A 17,232-nucleotide genomic window follows, 5' to 3' on the forward strand; every position below is an offset into this window, starting at 1 on the left:
GGCGCTTTTCTAATTCAGACAAAAATGAAACATTTCCTTCCTTAAAAATAAATAAATAAATTTTAAATACACTATTTTTTGGTTAAAAACAAAAAATTCCTTATTTTAATTTAGACAAAATAAATAAAACCCGAAATTCCTCCCATGCAGCTTCATAAAAATATTCGAAATTCAAAATGATCCTTCCATAATTCAGTAAACCTTAAAAGTCAACATTTCTTCTCTTCAAAATTAATAGACCATTTTTAAATACACCATTTTTTTGTTAAAAACAAAAAATTACCCCTTTTAATTTAGGGAAAAATTAAAAATAAAAATTTCCTCCTTTCCAACACAATTAAAACATTAAAAATTCAAAATCACGCTTTTCTAATTCTCACAAAAACTAAACATTTCCTTATTTCAAAATCAATAAAAATATTTAAAACATACCATTTTTTGGTTTAAAAAATGTCTTCTCTTAATTCAGAAAAAAAGTAAATATCAATATTTTCTTCCTTGAAAATAAATAAAAAGTTTTAAATACACCAGTTTTTGGTTTAAAAAATTCCATCTTTTTATTTTGGAAAAAAAAACAGATTACTCGCTTCCAGCTCCATAAAAAATTCAGAATGACCTTCCTATATTTCAGACAAAACTTAAAAGTAAAAAGACCCGCCCTTTAAAATTATAGAAAATTTTTAAATAACCCATTTTTTGCTTAAAAGTAAAAAAAACCTTTTTCCATTTTGGAAAAATTAAAAACAAAAAAAAAATCGAAAATACCTTCTTCTAATTCAGAAAAAAAGTAAAACCCAACATTTCTTCCCTTAAAAATAAATTAAATTAAACAAATACACCAATTTTTAGTTAAAACTAAAATTTCTCCCTTCCATATCCATAAAAATATTGAAAATTCACAATGACCCTCCCATAATTCAGGCAAAACTTAAAAGCCCAAACTTCCTCCCTTCGGAATCACTAGAAATTTTCAAATACACAACTTTTTGTTAAAAACAAAAAATTCCTTCTTTTAGTTTAGAAAAAAAATTCTTACCTTCCAGCTCGATAAAAATATCGAAAATTAAAAATGACCCTCCTATAAAATTAAAACCCAAAATTTCATTCCATTTAATTCAATAAAAATATTAAAAATTAGCCTTTTCTAATTCAAACAAAAATTAAAAGTGAAAATTTCATCCCTCGAAAATCAATAAAAATATTTAAAATACACCATTTTTCGTTAAAAATAAAAAAATTTCCCTCTTTCCATTTAGGAAAAAATTAAAAACCAAAATTTCCTCGCTTCTAATTCAATAAAAATATCAAAAATTCAAAATTACCCTTTTAAAATTCAGACAAAAATTAAAAGTAAAAATTTCCTTGCTTCAATATCAATAAAAATGTTTAAGATATATCATTTTTGGGTTGAAAACAAAAATTTCCCTCTTTCTGTTTAGAAAACAATTCAAACCCAAAATTTTTCTAATAAAAATATTTAAAAATCAAAAAGACCCTCTTCTAATTCAGACAAAAAGTAAAAAACCAACATTTATTCCCTTCAAAATAATCAAGATTAAAAAAAAATACACCACTTTTTCGTTAAAAAAACTCTTCTTTTTCAGCTCCTTATCAATGATTAAAAATTCAAAATGACCCTTATATAATTCAGACACAAGTCATGATATCCTCCCTTCGAAATCAATATAACATTTTTAAATATACCATTTTTCGTTGAAAATAAAAAATTACACTCTTTCCATTGAGGAAAAAATTAAAAATAAAAATTTCCTCACTTCCAATTCAATAAAATTATCAAAAATTTAAAATGACCCTTTCATAATTCCGACAAAAATTAAAAGTAAAAATTTCCTTCCTTCAAAATCAATGAAAATGTTTAAAATACACAATTTTTGGTTAAAAATAAAAAATCCCCTCTCTCCATTTAGGAAAAACTTAAAAACCAAAATTTCCTCGCTTCCAATTCAACAAAATTATAAAAAATTCAAAATGACCCTTTTCTAATTCCGACAAAAAATAAAAGTAAAAATTTCTTTCCTACAAAATCAATAAAAATGTTTAAAATACACAATTTTTGGTTAAAAATAAAAAATGCCCTCTTTCTATTTAGGAAAAAATTTCCTCGCTTCCAATTCAATAAAATTATCAAAAATTCAAAATGCCCCTTTTAAATTCAGACGAAAATTGAAAGTAAAAATCTCCTTCCTTCAAAATCAATAAAAATGTTTAAAATAAACCATTTTTGGTTAAAAATAAAAAATTCCCTCTTTCCATTTAGGAAACAATTGAAAGCCAAAATTTCCTAGCTTCCAATTCAATAAAATAATGAAAAATTCAAAATGATACTTTTCAAATTCAGACAAAAATTTCCTTGCTTCAAAATCAATAAAAATGTTTAAAACACACCATTTTTGGGTATATAAAAATATTAAAAATAATTCTCCCATAATTCAGTTAAAGCTTAAACGAAAGTCCAAATTTCCTCCCTTAAAAATCACTAGAACATTTTTAACTACAAAACTTTTTTGTTCAAAATAAAAAATTCCTTATTTTAATTTAGAAAAAAAAAAAATAAATAAAAATCAAAACTCTTCCCTTCCAGCTCCATAAAAATATTAATCATTCAAATGACCCTCCTATAATTCTGGCAAAACTTAAAAGTCTAAATTTTCTCCCTTCGAAATCAACATAACATTTTTAAATACACCATTTTTGTTAAAAATATAAAATTCCCTTTTTTTATCGAGGAAAAAATTAAAAATCAACATGGCAACCCTTCCAATTCAATAACAATATTAAAATTAACCCTTTTCTAATTGAAACAAAAATTTAAAGTAAAAATCACCTTACTTCAAAAACAAATAAAAATGTACCATTCAATTTTCTATCAGAAAAAAAATAAAAAACCAAAATTTGCTCTCTTTCAAACTAGTTTTAATTTTCAACCAAAAATACGAATTCGTTATAAGACAGTAAAATGAACAGACTGAATAGTTGAATTTTCAACAAATAGAACGTGTACAACTAGAAAAGATGATATTTAACCAAATAGTTGAAATTTCAATCAACAGAAACGAATTTTGAAAAAAAAAAGATGATTTTTTTAAATTAAATAGGTAAATTTCTAAGCAAGAAGAGGAATTTTTTAGAATGCAGTTAAATTTTCAATAATAAAGTACATTTTTCATCAAAAAGGGGAATTTTCAACAAAATAAGATGATTTTTCTACTATAACAGAGGAATTTTCAATCCAAAAAGATGAATTTTCTAGCCAAAGAAGGGATATTTTCAACAAAATAGTACCATTTTTGACCAAATCAGTTGCATTTTCAACGAAATATTTGAATTTTCATGCAAAAAAAAACAATATTTTTTAGAGACAGTTGAATTATCCTGAAATGTCTAATTTTCAATAATTAGATCATTTTAAACAAAGGAAGGGGCATTTCTAACCAAATACTTGAATTTCCAAAGCAAAATAAAATTAATTTTTGCCCAAATAGTTGGGCTTTAAATCAAAAGAGATGAATTTTCAAGAAAATATATAAATTTTTAACCAAGCAGTTCAATTTTCAAGCAAAAAAACGAGGTTTTTTTAGAACATAGTTGAATTTGAAAAAAACCATTTTCTACAAAGAAAGATGAATTTTCAAACAAAGAAGATAATTTTTCACTGTATAAGAGGAATTTCCATTCCAAAAGGATGAATTTTCTATCCCAAAATCCGAATGTTCAATAATACAGCTAAATTTTCGATAAGAACAAGAATTTTCCACAAAACAATACAATTTTCGACCAAAAACAGTTGAATTTTCAAACAAACAAACAAAAATTGAACCAAATATTTGGACTTCCAAACAAAAGATAAGAATTTTGAACAAAATAGATGATTTTTTTAATTAAATAGTTTCATTTCCAAAAAAGAAGAGGATTTTTTTAAAATGTAGTTGAATTTTCAACAAAAAAGTACATTTTCAACTAAAAAGACGAATTTTCAAGAAAATAATATTACTTTTGTACAATAAGAGAGTAATTTTCAAGCAAAAAGGATGACATTTTTATTCAAAAAGAGGAATTTTCAAAGAAATAGTTTAATTTTCATGCAAAAAAAAGACTTTTTAAAGAGACAATTGAATTATCCAGAAATTTTGAATTTTTAACCATTTTTAACCGAAAAAGGTGCATTTTTAACTAAATACTTGAATTTTCAAAGAAAAAAAAAATTAATTTTTACTCAAATAGTTGGGCTTTGAATCAAAAGAAATGAATTTTCAGGAAAATAGATACATTTTTAATCAAATATTCAATTTTTGAAGCCAAAAGACGAGTTTTTTTTAAAAGACAGTTGAATTAAAAAAAAAAAAATTTCAACCAAGAAAAATGAATTTTCAAAGAAAGAAGATAACTTTTTTACCATAAAAGAGGAATTTTCATTCCAAAAGGAGGGATTTTCTAAAAAAAAAAAAACAAGAATTTTCCCCAAAACAATTCAATTTTCGAAAAAAAAACAGTTGTATTTTTAAGCAAAAAGTTGAATTTTTAATAAATATATCGTTTTCAACCAAAAAAGATTATGACTTTTTAGGTAAAAAATTAAATTTTCAAACAAACAAAAATTCAACCAAATATTTGGATTTTCAAACAAAAAAGACGAATTTTCAACAAAACAGATGATTTTTAAAATTAAATAGTTCCATTTCCACAAAAGAAGAGGAATTTTTTAGAACGCAGTTGAATTTGCAACAAAAAAGTATGTTTTCAACTAAAAAGACGAATTTTCAAAAAAGTAACATGACTTTTCTACAATAAGAGAGTAATTTTTAGGCAAAAGGGATGACATTTTTATTCAAAACGGAGAATTTTCAAAGAAATAGTTTAATTTTCATGCAAAAAAAAAGACTTTTTTCAGAGACAGTTGACCTATCCTAAAATGTTGAATTTGCAATAAATAGATCATTTTTAACCAAGGAAGGGGCATTTATAACCAAATACTTGAATTTTCAAAGCAAAATAAAATTATTTTTACCCAAATAGTTGAGCTTTGAATCAAAAGAGATGAATTTTCAGGAAAATAGATAAATTTTTAACCAAATATTCAATTTTACCAGCATAAAGACGAGTTTCTTTTAGAAGGCAGTTGAATTTAAAAAATTCATTATCTACCAAGAAAGATGAATTTTCAAACAAAGAAGATAACTTTTATACCCTAAAAGAGGAATTTTCAATCCAAAAGAATTAATTTTCTATCCAAAAAAGCGAATGTTCAATAAAACAGTTAAATTGTCGATCAAAACAGTTGCATTTTCAACAAAGAAAGATGATGAATTTGAAATTAAATGATTTAAAATGTTTCTCAATTGAAACTGTGCAACAATTAAGGGTTGCAATTTAAAAAAATTAAAAATTCGAATAAGTATTTACGAAATTAGAACTTCTTCAATTTCACACGCTATTAATATCTAATTTTCCAAGTGTACAGCTTTGATAATTAATAATTAAATTTAAAGTATAGCAAACTTGTTAGAAAAACGGAAAAAAGTCGATTTTTTGTTTCAAAAAAATGAAAAAATCGCACAATCCGAGCCCTGAAAATAAAATTAGTGAAACTCACCGTTGATGTCTTCCCTCGCAATTTTCTCGACTTTCGCGTCATTATATTGATACCAATCTCCACTCGAATTGCAAATAGTTGCAATATAATGGCCCGAGTCCGTCGAACTTCCTTTGTGGCTCAAAATCGCGACTAAATTATAAACATGTGTGTTTGGCGGAGAGTTGAGATAACCCGACATTTCCAGTTTCTCCGGGAACTGGATCGCCGTATTAACTTTCTTTTTCTGGCCACTATTTCTGCAAAAGAATTTTCAAATTAAAAAAAATGCATGAATTTTCAACTATAATGATAAATCTTTAAGAAATAAGACATTTTTAACCACATAATTTTTTATTGAATTTTCGATCAAAAAGACGAATTTTCAACAATAAAAATTAATTTTCTACCAGAAAAGACAAATGTTTAATAAAATATGAGTTTTCAAATAAAAATCCTAAATTTTCAAACCAGAATATAAGAGGTAAATTTACTGTTTAAAAAATGAGAAAAAAACCAAGATGTTTTAACCTGTCGAATTCATACAGAGAAGACGAAATTTGAACAAAATGGTTGAATCCTTAATAGAAAAGATGAACTTTCAACAAAGAATATTAATCTTCTGCCCAAACAGACAAACTTTCGACAAAATACATGTATTTTCAACTAAAAATCATTTGCAACAAATAATTTAAACAAAAATGACGAAAAAAACTAGTAGTTGAATCCTGAACAAAAGAGATGAATTTTAAACCAAATAAATGAATTTTCAATTAAAAAAGATCAATTTTCAATTAAAAATATTACATTTAAACTAAAAAATATAAGAGTTAAATTTTTATTTAAAAACTTAATTCTCAACAAAAAAAGATTTCTAACCAAAATACAAGAGTTTCCAACTAAAAAATATAAATCTTTCACCTAATTATTGAATAGTTAAATTTTCAGTTCAAAAAATTAAACGCCAACAACATAAAACTAATTTTTAGCCTATCGAATTCGACCAAAAAATACGAAATTTTAACAAAATAGTTCAATCCTTTAACAAAAAAGATGAATTTTAAATTTTCTGCTCAAAAATACAATTTTTCGTCAAAATACTTAAATTTTCAACGGAATAGTGGAATTTTCGACTAGAAAAGATCAATTTTAAATTAAAAATATGATTTTTTAACCAAAAATTGAGTAGTTACATATTCAGGCAAAAAAAATGTATTAACAAGAAAAAATATATACTTCAACCAAAAAGATTTTTGTAAAAAATAAATTTTGAACCAAGCTTTTGAATTTTAGACCAAAAAGATCAATTTTCAAAATAGAAAAATAATTTTCTAACAAAAAAGACGAAGTTTCAACCAAATAAATTAATCTTCTATAAAACAGTTAAATTTTCAAAGAAACAGTTTATTTTTAACTAAATAATAAAATTTCCATCGAAATACTTGAATTTTAAAACAATCAATTAAATTTCCAACTAGAAAATATTAATCTTCAGTTAAAAGAATGAATTATCAACTAAAAAAAAGAAGAAATTTCAACAAAATATTTACAGTTTTAGTTAAAAATGATTATTTAACCACATTTGAATTTCCTATAAAAAAGATGAATGTTTAACCATAAAGATTAACTGTCTACCAAAAAAGACGAATTTTCATAAAAATACTCGAAGTTTTTTTACGAATTAATTGAATTTTTAACTAGAAAAGACAAATTTTCAATTAAGATAATTTTCAACCGAAAATGGAATAGTTACATTTTCAATTTAAAAGCAAAATTAACTCTTAAAAAAATATGTAGTTAAAAATGTAATTAAAAATTACTTTTGAACCAAATAGTTAAATATTACTGAAAAATAGTAGAAAAAAGACAAATTTTTAACAAAATGCATGTATTTCCAACTTTAAATCTTAAATTTGCAACCAAGAATTGAACAATTAAATTTTCATTTTAAAAAATGAAATGAAAAAAAAAGTATTTTAAACCTGTCGAATTCAAACAAAAAAGGTGAATTGTCAACAAATAAGATTAATGTTCTACGCAAAGAGAAGAATTTTCAACAAAATGCATGAAGTTGAATAAATTTTCAAAGAAATAGTTTAATTTTTAATTAAATCGTTCAATTTTCTTTAAAATACTTCAATTTTTAACAAAATAGTTGAATTTTTTATTGGAAAAGATCGATTTTCAATTAAAAATATTAATTTTGACAAAAAATGGAATCTTTACATTTACAATTTAGAAAATTAATTCTCAACAAAACAAACATTTTCTAAGAAAATAGTAACAATTTTAATCAAAAATGATTTTTCACCCAAATATATAAATACTATTGCATAATAGTAAAAACTAATAATTTTCAACAAAATGCGTGAATCTCGAACTAAAAAACATAAAAATTTGCAAACAAGAATTTAATGATTAAATTTTCTGTTTAAAAAATTAAAGAACAAAAAAAACAACTAATTTTTAACCTGTCTAATTTAATCAAAAAATACAAACTTTTAACAAAATAATTGAATCCACAACAAAAAATATGAATTTTTTCAACTTTCTACATGAAGTTTCAACCCAAAACATAAATTTTATATAAAACAGTTAAATTTTCAAATAAAAAGATAAATTTTTAACTAAATAATTAAATTTCCATAAAATCACTTGAACTTTCAAACAAACAATGACATTTTCAACTAAAAAAGATCATTTTTCAGTTTAAAAAATGAATTCTCAACTATGTAAGAAAAAAGAATTTCCAATAAAATAGTAACATTTTTAGTTAAAAGCCTTCAATTAGGAATATATTATTTTGCAGTTAGTTGAAAATTGAAAATAGTTTAGAAAGTTTCAACCGGCCATTTACATTTGTTCAACTTCTTAAATTAAAATTAAAATTATGTTACTTTTTAAATAGCTTAGAAATCCTTAAAAAGCTTCAAAATTGTATTCCAAAATCTTAAAACATCTACATGTTATTTTACGTTTATTTAAATTTTAAAATATATTTGAAATTTCGTCAGATTTTCTATACATCCTTTAAAATTATTCGAAATCTTCCTAGTTTTTTTCTAATTCTGGAAAAAACTATTTCCTTAAAATCTTCCAGATTTATTTTTGACAATTTTGGAAATATTTTTTAATATTCTCTTAAAATTGATTTTTCTAAATAATTAATTGTAAAATTTTCCTAGGAATTTCAAGAAAAGGTTTTTTTTTTTATTCTTGTCAAGCCTTTCATAATTCTTAAAAAGATTCTAATTTTTTTTCGAAATCTATAAAAATGTAGATTATGTTTTAAATTAGGTCGTGGGCTATTTTCATGGAAATTTCAGTATGCATAATCGGACTTTATCCGTATATGTAAATACTTCGTTTAAATTATTTTAAATCATTTAACATTTTTAATTAATTTTAAATCTTTCAGGCTGTTTCTGGAAATTATAAGAGTTCAATATTTATTACAATTACTGTTTAATTACTGATTTTACATGAACAATGAAATACTGCTAAATATAAGGCAATTGTTATTTTTTTAAATTAAACAATTAAAAATTTTTAACCGAAACAATATTTGAAATTTAATGAAAGTTTTATATTATGAATATATTATTTTGAAGTTATTTTAAAATTGAAAATAGTTTATAAAGTTTAAATTGGGCCTTTATATTTATATAACTACTACGATTTTCTAATTGAAGCCGTTTAACTTTCAACTTTAAAATCTGGAAATTCTTAAAATTTGAACTGATTTCGAATTATCTTGAAAAATATATTATTATTCAGTTGTTAATCCTTAATGTATAGCAGGCCTCAAAGTCCCTGCGTGATAAAATATAGGGACCAAATGGTACTTTTTGTAACGATCATAGGGTACTTTTTTCGCGCTCAAAGCGTAAATAATTCAGGATGAATTCAGAAGATTCCGGAAAAATTCAATTTATAGTCTAAAAAAATCAATCTATATTCAAAAGAATCCAAATGAATTGGAAAAAATGTTTTAAAAAATCAAAAAAATTCCATTGATTTCCGTAAAACTGGATTGAATTTAAAACAATTTAAGATGAAAGAGAAGAATTCAATGAAATTCATAAAAATTTAAGGCGAATTAAAAAAAATCAAATGAATTTAAAACAATATGAAAAAAACTTAATTGAAGTCAGTGACTTTGGAAGAAGCTGAGAACAATTCAAGGGAATTCCAAAGAATTTAAACGAATTTATGGTGAATTCCAATGAAAATTTTCAAATCTCTTCAAATCTTTAAAACCCCTAATAATTTCTAACACGAGAAGTGACTGATTATAACAAAACAATTCAAGATAAACTCAAAAGAATTCAAAAGAATTGAGACAATTTAAAGAATAGAAAAAAATTGATTGATAATAAGAAATTTTGAGTGAATTCAGAGAAATATAAAAGAAATGAGAAGAATTTGATCAAATTTATAAAAAAAAAATCAAACGGAATTTAGAAAGAAATCAAGTGAATTAAAAACAATTTAAAAATAAGCAAAAATTAATTGAATTGGGTAGAATGGAGTGAATTTAAATGAGTACAAAAGAATTTAAAAGGATCTAGGATGGATTAATAAGAATCCAGGGCGAATTAGAAATGAATTGTAAAAAATATTTGAAAATCTCTTCAAATCTTCAAAACTTTACGAAATCGCTCATGTCTGGGGAAAAATCTTTGGAATCCATCAAAATACTAAAATCCCTTAATGATTTTTATATTTGCAAATTATAAAGCTTAAAAATATTATGTTATATATGATAATACATTTTTTTATATTAATATTATATTCATAATTGATATTTTTAAATTATTTACAAAATTAAAGTTAAATATAATTTTAATACATTTTTAAATGGTTTATTCATGTTACAGGAATAATTATTTAAAGTTTATCTTAAAATCTAATTTTTTTAAATAATATAAAAGATTATAACATTAATAGATATATTGCGAAATCTTTAAGTTTAATAGTATTATTATATAAATTATAATGAAAAATGTTATTTAAACAGAAAGTTATCATAAACTAAATTAGAATTAAATAAATTTATTATTTGTATGTTTATTTATATTAATGATTTAATGGTAAAAATAACTTATTATTTGTATATCACAAGTAAATAATATCTTATTTTTGTTTTAACGTTATCTAATCAAAATTTACTTACTATATAATATTGGAGCTATAATAATTCTAAATTTAATATAATTGAGTCATTAACAAACATTTTTTTTCACGTTTAGTTATAATAATATTGTCATGATTTTTACATTTGCAAATTATTAAGCTCAATAATATTATAGTATAAATGCTAATAATTTTTTATAATAATATTGTATTCATATTTTCTATTTTTAAATTATTTATTGGAAAAACTTATTTTAAGAATTAGAACAATAGAAGCTTCTTAACAATTTTGAAAGATTTTGATATTAATTTTTTTTAAATATCTGCAGGAAAATTTTAAGCAGTAAATATATAATTTTGAAATAATAATTTTCAAGACTTCAAAAATGTTTTTAAAAAACAGAAGACTTTAAGACAACTATTTCTATTTTTCAGGATTTAATTCAAATTTAGGTAAACTCAATTTTTTAGGGAGTCAAGAGAATGAAAAGTATATAGTTAAGATTCATGGGAAAATTTTAAACAATTTTTAACTAATGAGTTCTAAGAGCTCATTAAAAAAGATTACAAAACGTTTCAAATTATTTAATAAAATTAAAAAAAGGGGTTTACAAGTTTTTACAGCAACATCCATCGTATCATAATATATAATTTTAGAACAAATTTCAGTCAATTTAAGAGATATTTAAAAGTTTTGAACAAAATTCTTTAGGTTCTTAAAACAATTTTATTAGATTTTTTAATTTGAAAAATGAACTTTAGGAGAAAATTCATAAAGATTTTTAAACATAGAATATTTTCTTAAATTTTGAAAAACAGTAGATACATTTTAAAGCATAATGTTTCAATTTGGTAAAATTGAAAAATAAAAAATAAATTAAACAATCAAATTCTATAAATATTGTGAAGATTTAAGGAGAATAAAGAAGATTTTTAAACTGAAGAAGATTTTAAAAAATGCAGATTTATGTGAAAGTTTTTAAACAAAAGAAACCCACACGTTCAAAACACAAACGTTTGGACACAAATGTTTTTTTTTTTTTTTTTTTTAATTAAAAATCGTGGATAATTAGAAATTGGTGATATTTTGAGGCAGCGTTTTACATTTTAAATAACTTTTCAACATTTTAAGAAAACTTCCAGCCAGATAAAAATATTCGCAAGAATTTAAGAGGAATTGTATAGATTAAAAATATTTGATAAATTTCAAGCATTTCTGGACATTCATAAAATATATTTTAATTTTGTAAGACTTCTAAAATTCATAAATATATTTTAAAAGGGCTCGAATGTTTCCTATTATTTTGTAAATCCCGTAAAATATATATATTTTTAAATCTAGATTTTTTGTTGACGAATCTGAAATATTAAAAAATCTTTTATAATTTTTTTTTTAATTCGTCAGAAATTGTTGAAGATTTTGATGTAAAATTTTTAAATTGTGAATGATTTTTCAAAATTTCAAGAAAAATTGAATTAATTTAAAAATATTTTCAGGAAACCAAGAGGCTTTGCATAGATTTAAAATATTTTGAACCTTGAAAGCATTTCCGAAAATTTATGGAGTATTTATTATTTCTTCTGAAATTCAAAAAGTCCTAAATATATTTTGGAAAGGCTGGAATTTCCCTAATAATTTGTAAAATCCTGTAAAATAAAAAATATATTTTTTAAATCTTTACATTCTTTTTTTGACACATATTAAAAAAATTTTCGTAATTGTCGCATGAAAATTATAAAATTTATATTTATATCATTCTAAAAAAGTTGCTAATACTTCTTTCCTTGTAAGTAATTTGAAAATTTGTGTAACTAAAAAACTATCAAAAAAGTATTGTTCTGTTATGTCAAAATATTGTTTCATTTATTTCTATACCGCACTTCATCTTAAACAATTATTTTTATTTACAAAACGTCTATTAAGTTTTTAAAACTAATACAAAAAATCCTATAATATTTCAAAGGCTTTAAAATCACTTCAAATTAATCAAATTCATTTTTAAAATCCTTGTAATCTTTTAAAATACCCCACAATCTTAAAAAATTCCTTAAAATTATTGAAATCTATTAAAAAATTTTCGGAACCTTTATAAATACTCTAAAATATTTCAAAGAATGGAAGAAAATTCAAAAATAGGTATAGACCTAAAATTAATGAATATATTCAAGGAAAATTCACTAATGTGCTCTTTTTATTTAAAAAAGTGATTTTGTGGCTTTATGGACCTGAAGTTTAATTGAAAAAAAAATTATTGTAGGTGATATTTGTTTGATCAACTAAAATGGTTTTTTCTTCAAAAATGTTCTATTTCAAACGCTAACATTTTTATATTTTTAAGTCTATTAAAAAACATTTTAAAATTCTTTAAATGAAAAATGTACGATTAAAAATTAAAATCCAAAATAGAAAATTTGCAAGTGAAATATTTTCGAATTACGCATTGTAACCTGAATGATATCGTAATTGAAAAACATTTAAAAAACCAACTGATTATTTAAAAAAATGGTGAAATCAAACCCGGCCATTTTCCAATTTAACGGCCACCTTGAAAAATATTATATGTCCACGAAAAAGATTAATTTACCGAAAATGTCTCGTTTATGGTCCAAAAGTCATATTTCTTGGTTGAAAGTTCATGTTTTTTTCTTTTTTTTTTATTTAAAATTAAAACCTTCATTAAAAACTCGACTTATTTCAAGTCTCTTTTGTGATCAAATAAAAATAAAAATCGCGAATTTATGTTTTCAGGTATAAAAAATCAGAAAATCAGGACATTTGCTCACCCTATCTCCACTTTTAAAATCTCGTATTAAAAAAACTAAAATAGAAAAAAAAACAAAAAACAAAAAAAATCTTACCGATGAAAGACGAATCGCAGGAGATGAATACTCAACATTTCAGGTAGTGATTCCAATCGAATAAATCGTCTCGCGTCCTGCTTGGCGTTACATTCCGCGCAAAAATATTGATTCGCATCAGTCAGTTGTTCCTCGCTTAAATATTTATTAATCGACTCTTTCAATGTAGAAGCGAGCTGAAGATCCAGTTCATAAAAAGTCGTCGTCGTCGGATATTCAGTGCCACAAGTCTGACAACAATTGATGTAACTCTGTCTACCTTGGGTGACATTTTTGAGTCTCTCTTTCAACTCCTCATTCAATTTTCCCTCTACGTGAGCGAGAAGAAGTTTTGCAAATTCTTGGGCATCTTGTTGAGTTATTGTGTCCAGGGAGAGGGAAATGAAAAAGCTTGTGGGATCAACATTTCTTTGGTTACCAAACTGAAGCATTGCAAATAAGTATTGCAGTTGTCCAAGAACCGTTTCTGGACGATAATTCTCTTGTTTTTCGTTCGCGTGATGCATCTTTGATAATTCTTCGGAGTCTTCCTCCAACTTCCACTGGTAGATAATTTTCCTATAAGTCAAGTTTTTGTTTTGTTAAAAACTTCCTGCAAATCCAAGCCTTTAAAGTTAAATAATAAATTTAAAAGCTTGAATTTCAGGGTGGCCGTTTTAATTGGCGAAATAAATTCCCGATCACTAAAGCCACAAAATTTTCAACTTGAGGTAATAAAAATTGAGCTTTAAATGAAAGCACTCAAAGTGGAACTGTTAAAATTGAAATTTAAAAGTTTTCAATTAAAAATGTTTGTACTCAAATGCTAAACAATTCACGCGTATAAAATTAAAGGTACTAACTTTTTCAATATAAAAAATATAAAACCACGTTATCATTTTCGGGAAAACACTGTTCCTACACAATTTTATTCTACACCAAATATATTGTACACAAGTATACTGATCACATTTTACCTACACAAAACTTTGTATACACAAAATACTTCCTACACAGAATTTCATACTGTTATATTATTCCTACACGAAAATTTTTTAACACAAAATTTTTTCTACACAGAAGATTTCCTACACATAATTTTATATTGTCTATTACTATTATTTTATACCAACACAAAAAATGAATATTCTACACAGAATTAGATAGTAGTATTTTCTTATCAAGATAGTCTCTAAACATTGCACAAAAAAATATTATGTGTAATAATTTTCCTGCACAAAATATATTCTACATAAAATTCTTTAATAATGTGTAGTAAAAAAGCCCTAACTAAGTCTACTTTAGAGTTTTTACGTATCTTGCCTCTTTTGAAAAAATATTAGAATTTTTGGTTTCAGACAATCTAATTGCTATAATAGTGTTTATAGTTTTTTATTTTATAGCGTCTGTATCAACAAAACTTAATATCACTGTAAGTATATTATTTAATACAAAATTTTAGTATAAATGAATTTATTTTTCTCAAGAAAACTTTTGCGATTATAACTATGCAAGAGCCATAGAACATTTATTATTAATATTGATCTTCTACACTCTAAAAAACGTAATCTACGTATATCTTAGAGAAACATCAGAAACCAATTTTGAAACAAATAGAAAGCTCAAAAGTAAAAAATTGATTTTATAAAACCGTCTAGAAATCATTAGAAAAATAAGAATAAAGAAACTAATAAATGATTTTTCAGAAAAAGGAAATTTTGTATGTTTAAAACGACTTTGCTCAACAATTGGTTTTAAAATGCACGACACTTCTATACATTTGAATTAGTAAACATTCAACTAATTTAATAAATACTCAGACAATAACTGAAATAATAGTATTAAAATAAAATGTTAATACTATTTAATTCCATGTAGAAAATATTTGGTGTAGGAAAAAATAATATTATTAAACAATACAAAATTATGTGTAGGAAATCTTCTATGTAGAAGAAATTTTGTGTAGGAAAAATTTTGTGTAGAAAAAGTTTTGTATAGAGAGAGTTTTGTGTAGGAAAAATATGAACAGTAAACTTGTGTAAAATATATTTTGTGCAGAATAAAGTTGTGTAACTCTTCATTTTCAATGCTCTAAATTAAAAAATCAATCAATGAACTTTAAACTTATCAAAATACCATAATTTTAAGGAATTGAAAAGCTTTAAAATTTTGACAAACATAGAAGTTGTTTTAAATTGGTTTTATATTTAAAATTATTTTGGAAATTTTTTCAGAACTTCTAGATATCTGTCAAAATGAACTGAATTTTGTCTACAATTTGCAGAAAATCTTGCAAATTTTAGAAAATTTCTTTATAATTTGGATGTTGAAAAGATTCAAACTTAATGTAAAACTTGAAATGATAGCCTAATATAAAACAAAATGTAGATTTTCGCAGACTTTAAAGAAAAAAATTAGATTCTTTTCAAGAATTGCGAAAGGCTTCAAATGAATGAAAACATGTTCTTAAGATTCCTAGAAAAATTAAAAATTACTTTTCATTCTGAAAAATTATTTGGAGAGAATATTTAAAAAGTTTTTCAAAGATTTAAACAAATTTTTTTAAAAACATTCTAGAAGATTTTAAGAAAACTTTTTAAAATTTGCATGATAATCTTTAATCTTTTTAAAACTCATAAATATCCCTTAAAATTACTCAAATTATTTCTACAAACGTTTATTTGTAAATTATACATCAAAATTTAAAATTTTCACTTACAAATTAAGCATTTTTTCAAATACAATAATTAAAATTGTAACGTTCAAAGTTTAAAGACTCTTCGAAGTTTTAACGATTCCAGGTTTTCTATGTCAAATAATTCAGTTAAAGATTCTTTATTTTTAAATATTTAGTTTCAATTTACTTTTCTTAAATAAAAATTCAAATATTGCTAAATATTCAATAATAATTTTAAAAAATGATTTATTTATTAAATAAAAATTTTGTAATCTAAAATTTTCAATATCAAAGGCTTTTTTCAAGTCTTTAAGAAAGCATTTAAAAATTCTTCAAATTAAGAATGTAAGCTTAGAAATAAAAATTTAAAATGGAAAATTTTTAAAGTAAAAAAATTATGAATTGCGCATTGTAAGCTAAATAATAGCATAATTTAAAAACATAACAATTCCACTAATTATTTAAAAACAGTTAAAATCGAACGTGGACAAATTTTTCTTCTGCAAATTTGTAAAATTCCCGGTGAAACAAAAAAATGCACTTTCATTTCCCGGTCTCAAAAATTTCACCCTGAATTTATACCCAAAATAACAGAATAGACCGTTTTTAGAAAAAAATTCCTCAATTTCAAGAGAAAAAATAGTGCAATTAGTGCCAAAAGTTTCAAATAATAGTGTCATAAAATTGTTCAAGTAATAAAAATAAAATTCAATGTTCATTTAAAATTTTTTATCATATAGTTTCAATTAAATTTCCTTACATTAAACTAAATTAAACTTAAATCCTAATGAAATTAATATAACTCAAATATAGTCCTGGCGCTGGCTATGATTTCTTTTAAATAAAATAAGAGGTTCCTTAAAAAAAAAAACAGTCGTATTCTAGATTTCGACGTTCAGATTTCGAAAACGATATTGATTTTTTCGAATAAAGCTTGCATTTTGTTAAAAAGAATTTTTTTAAACAATTCCTTGAAATAAATAAAAGTAAA

The 17,232-nt window shown here is 23.1% G+C and overlaps 1 protein-coding gene across 4 annotated transcripts in view; it reads right to left on the bottom strand.

Moving 5' to 3' along the window:
* Positions 1–17,232, bottom strand: part of LOC117167768 (ubiquitin carboxyl-terminal hydrolase 48-like) — a 311,237-nt gene that overhangs the window by 284,286 nt on the left and 9,719 nt on the right. For all 4 annotated transcript variants that reach the window (XM_033352943.1, XM_033352951.1, XM_033352936.1 and 1 more), the window contains 2 exons: positions 13,586–14,143; positions 5,612–5,850 (listed from right to left, as the gene is read on the bottom strand). In XM_033352943.1, the coding sequence (XP_033208834.1) occupies positions 5,612–5,850; positions 13,586–14,143 (797 nt within the window). The remainder of the gene's footprint in view (positions 1–5,611; positions 5,851–13,585; positions 14,144–17,232) is intronic.

Source organism: Belonocnema kinseyi, chromosome 1 (assembly GCF_010883055.1).
Source record: "Belonocnema kinseyi isolate 2016_QV_RU_SX_M_011 chromosome 1, B_treatae_v1, whole genome shotgun sequence".
Taxonomy (NCBI): domain Eukaryota; kingdom Metazoa; phylum Arthropoda; class Insecta; order Hymenoptera; family Cynipidae; genus Belonocnema; species Belonocnema kinseyi.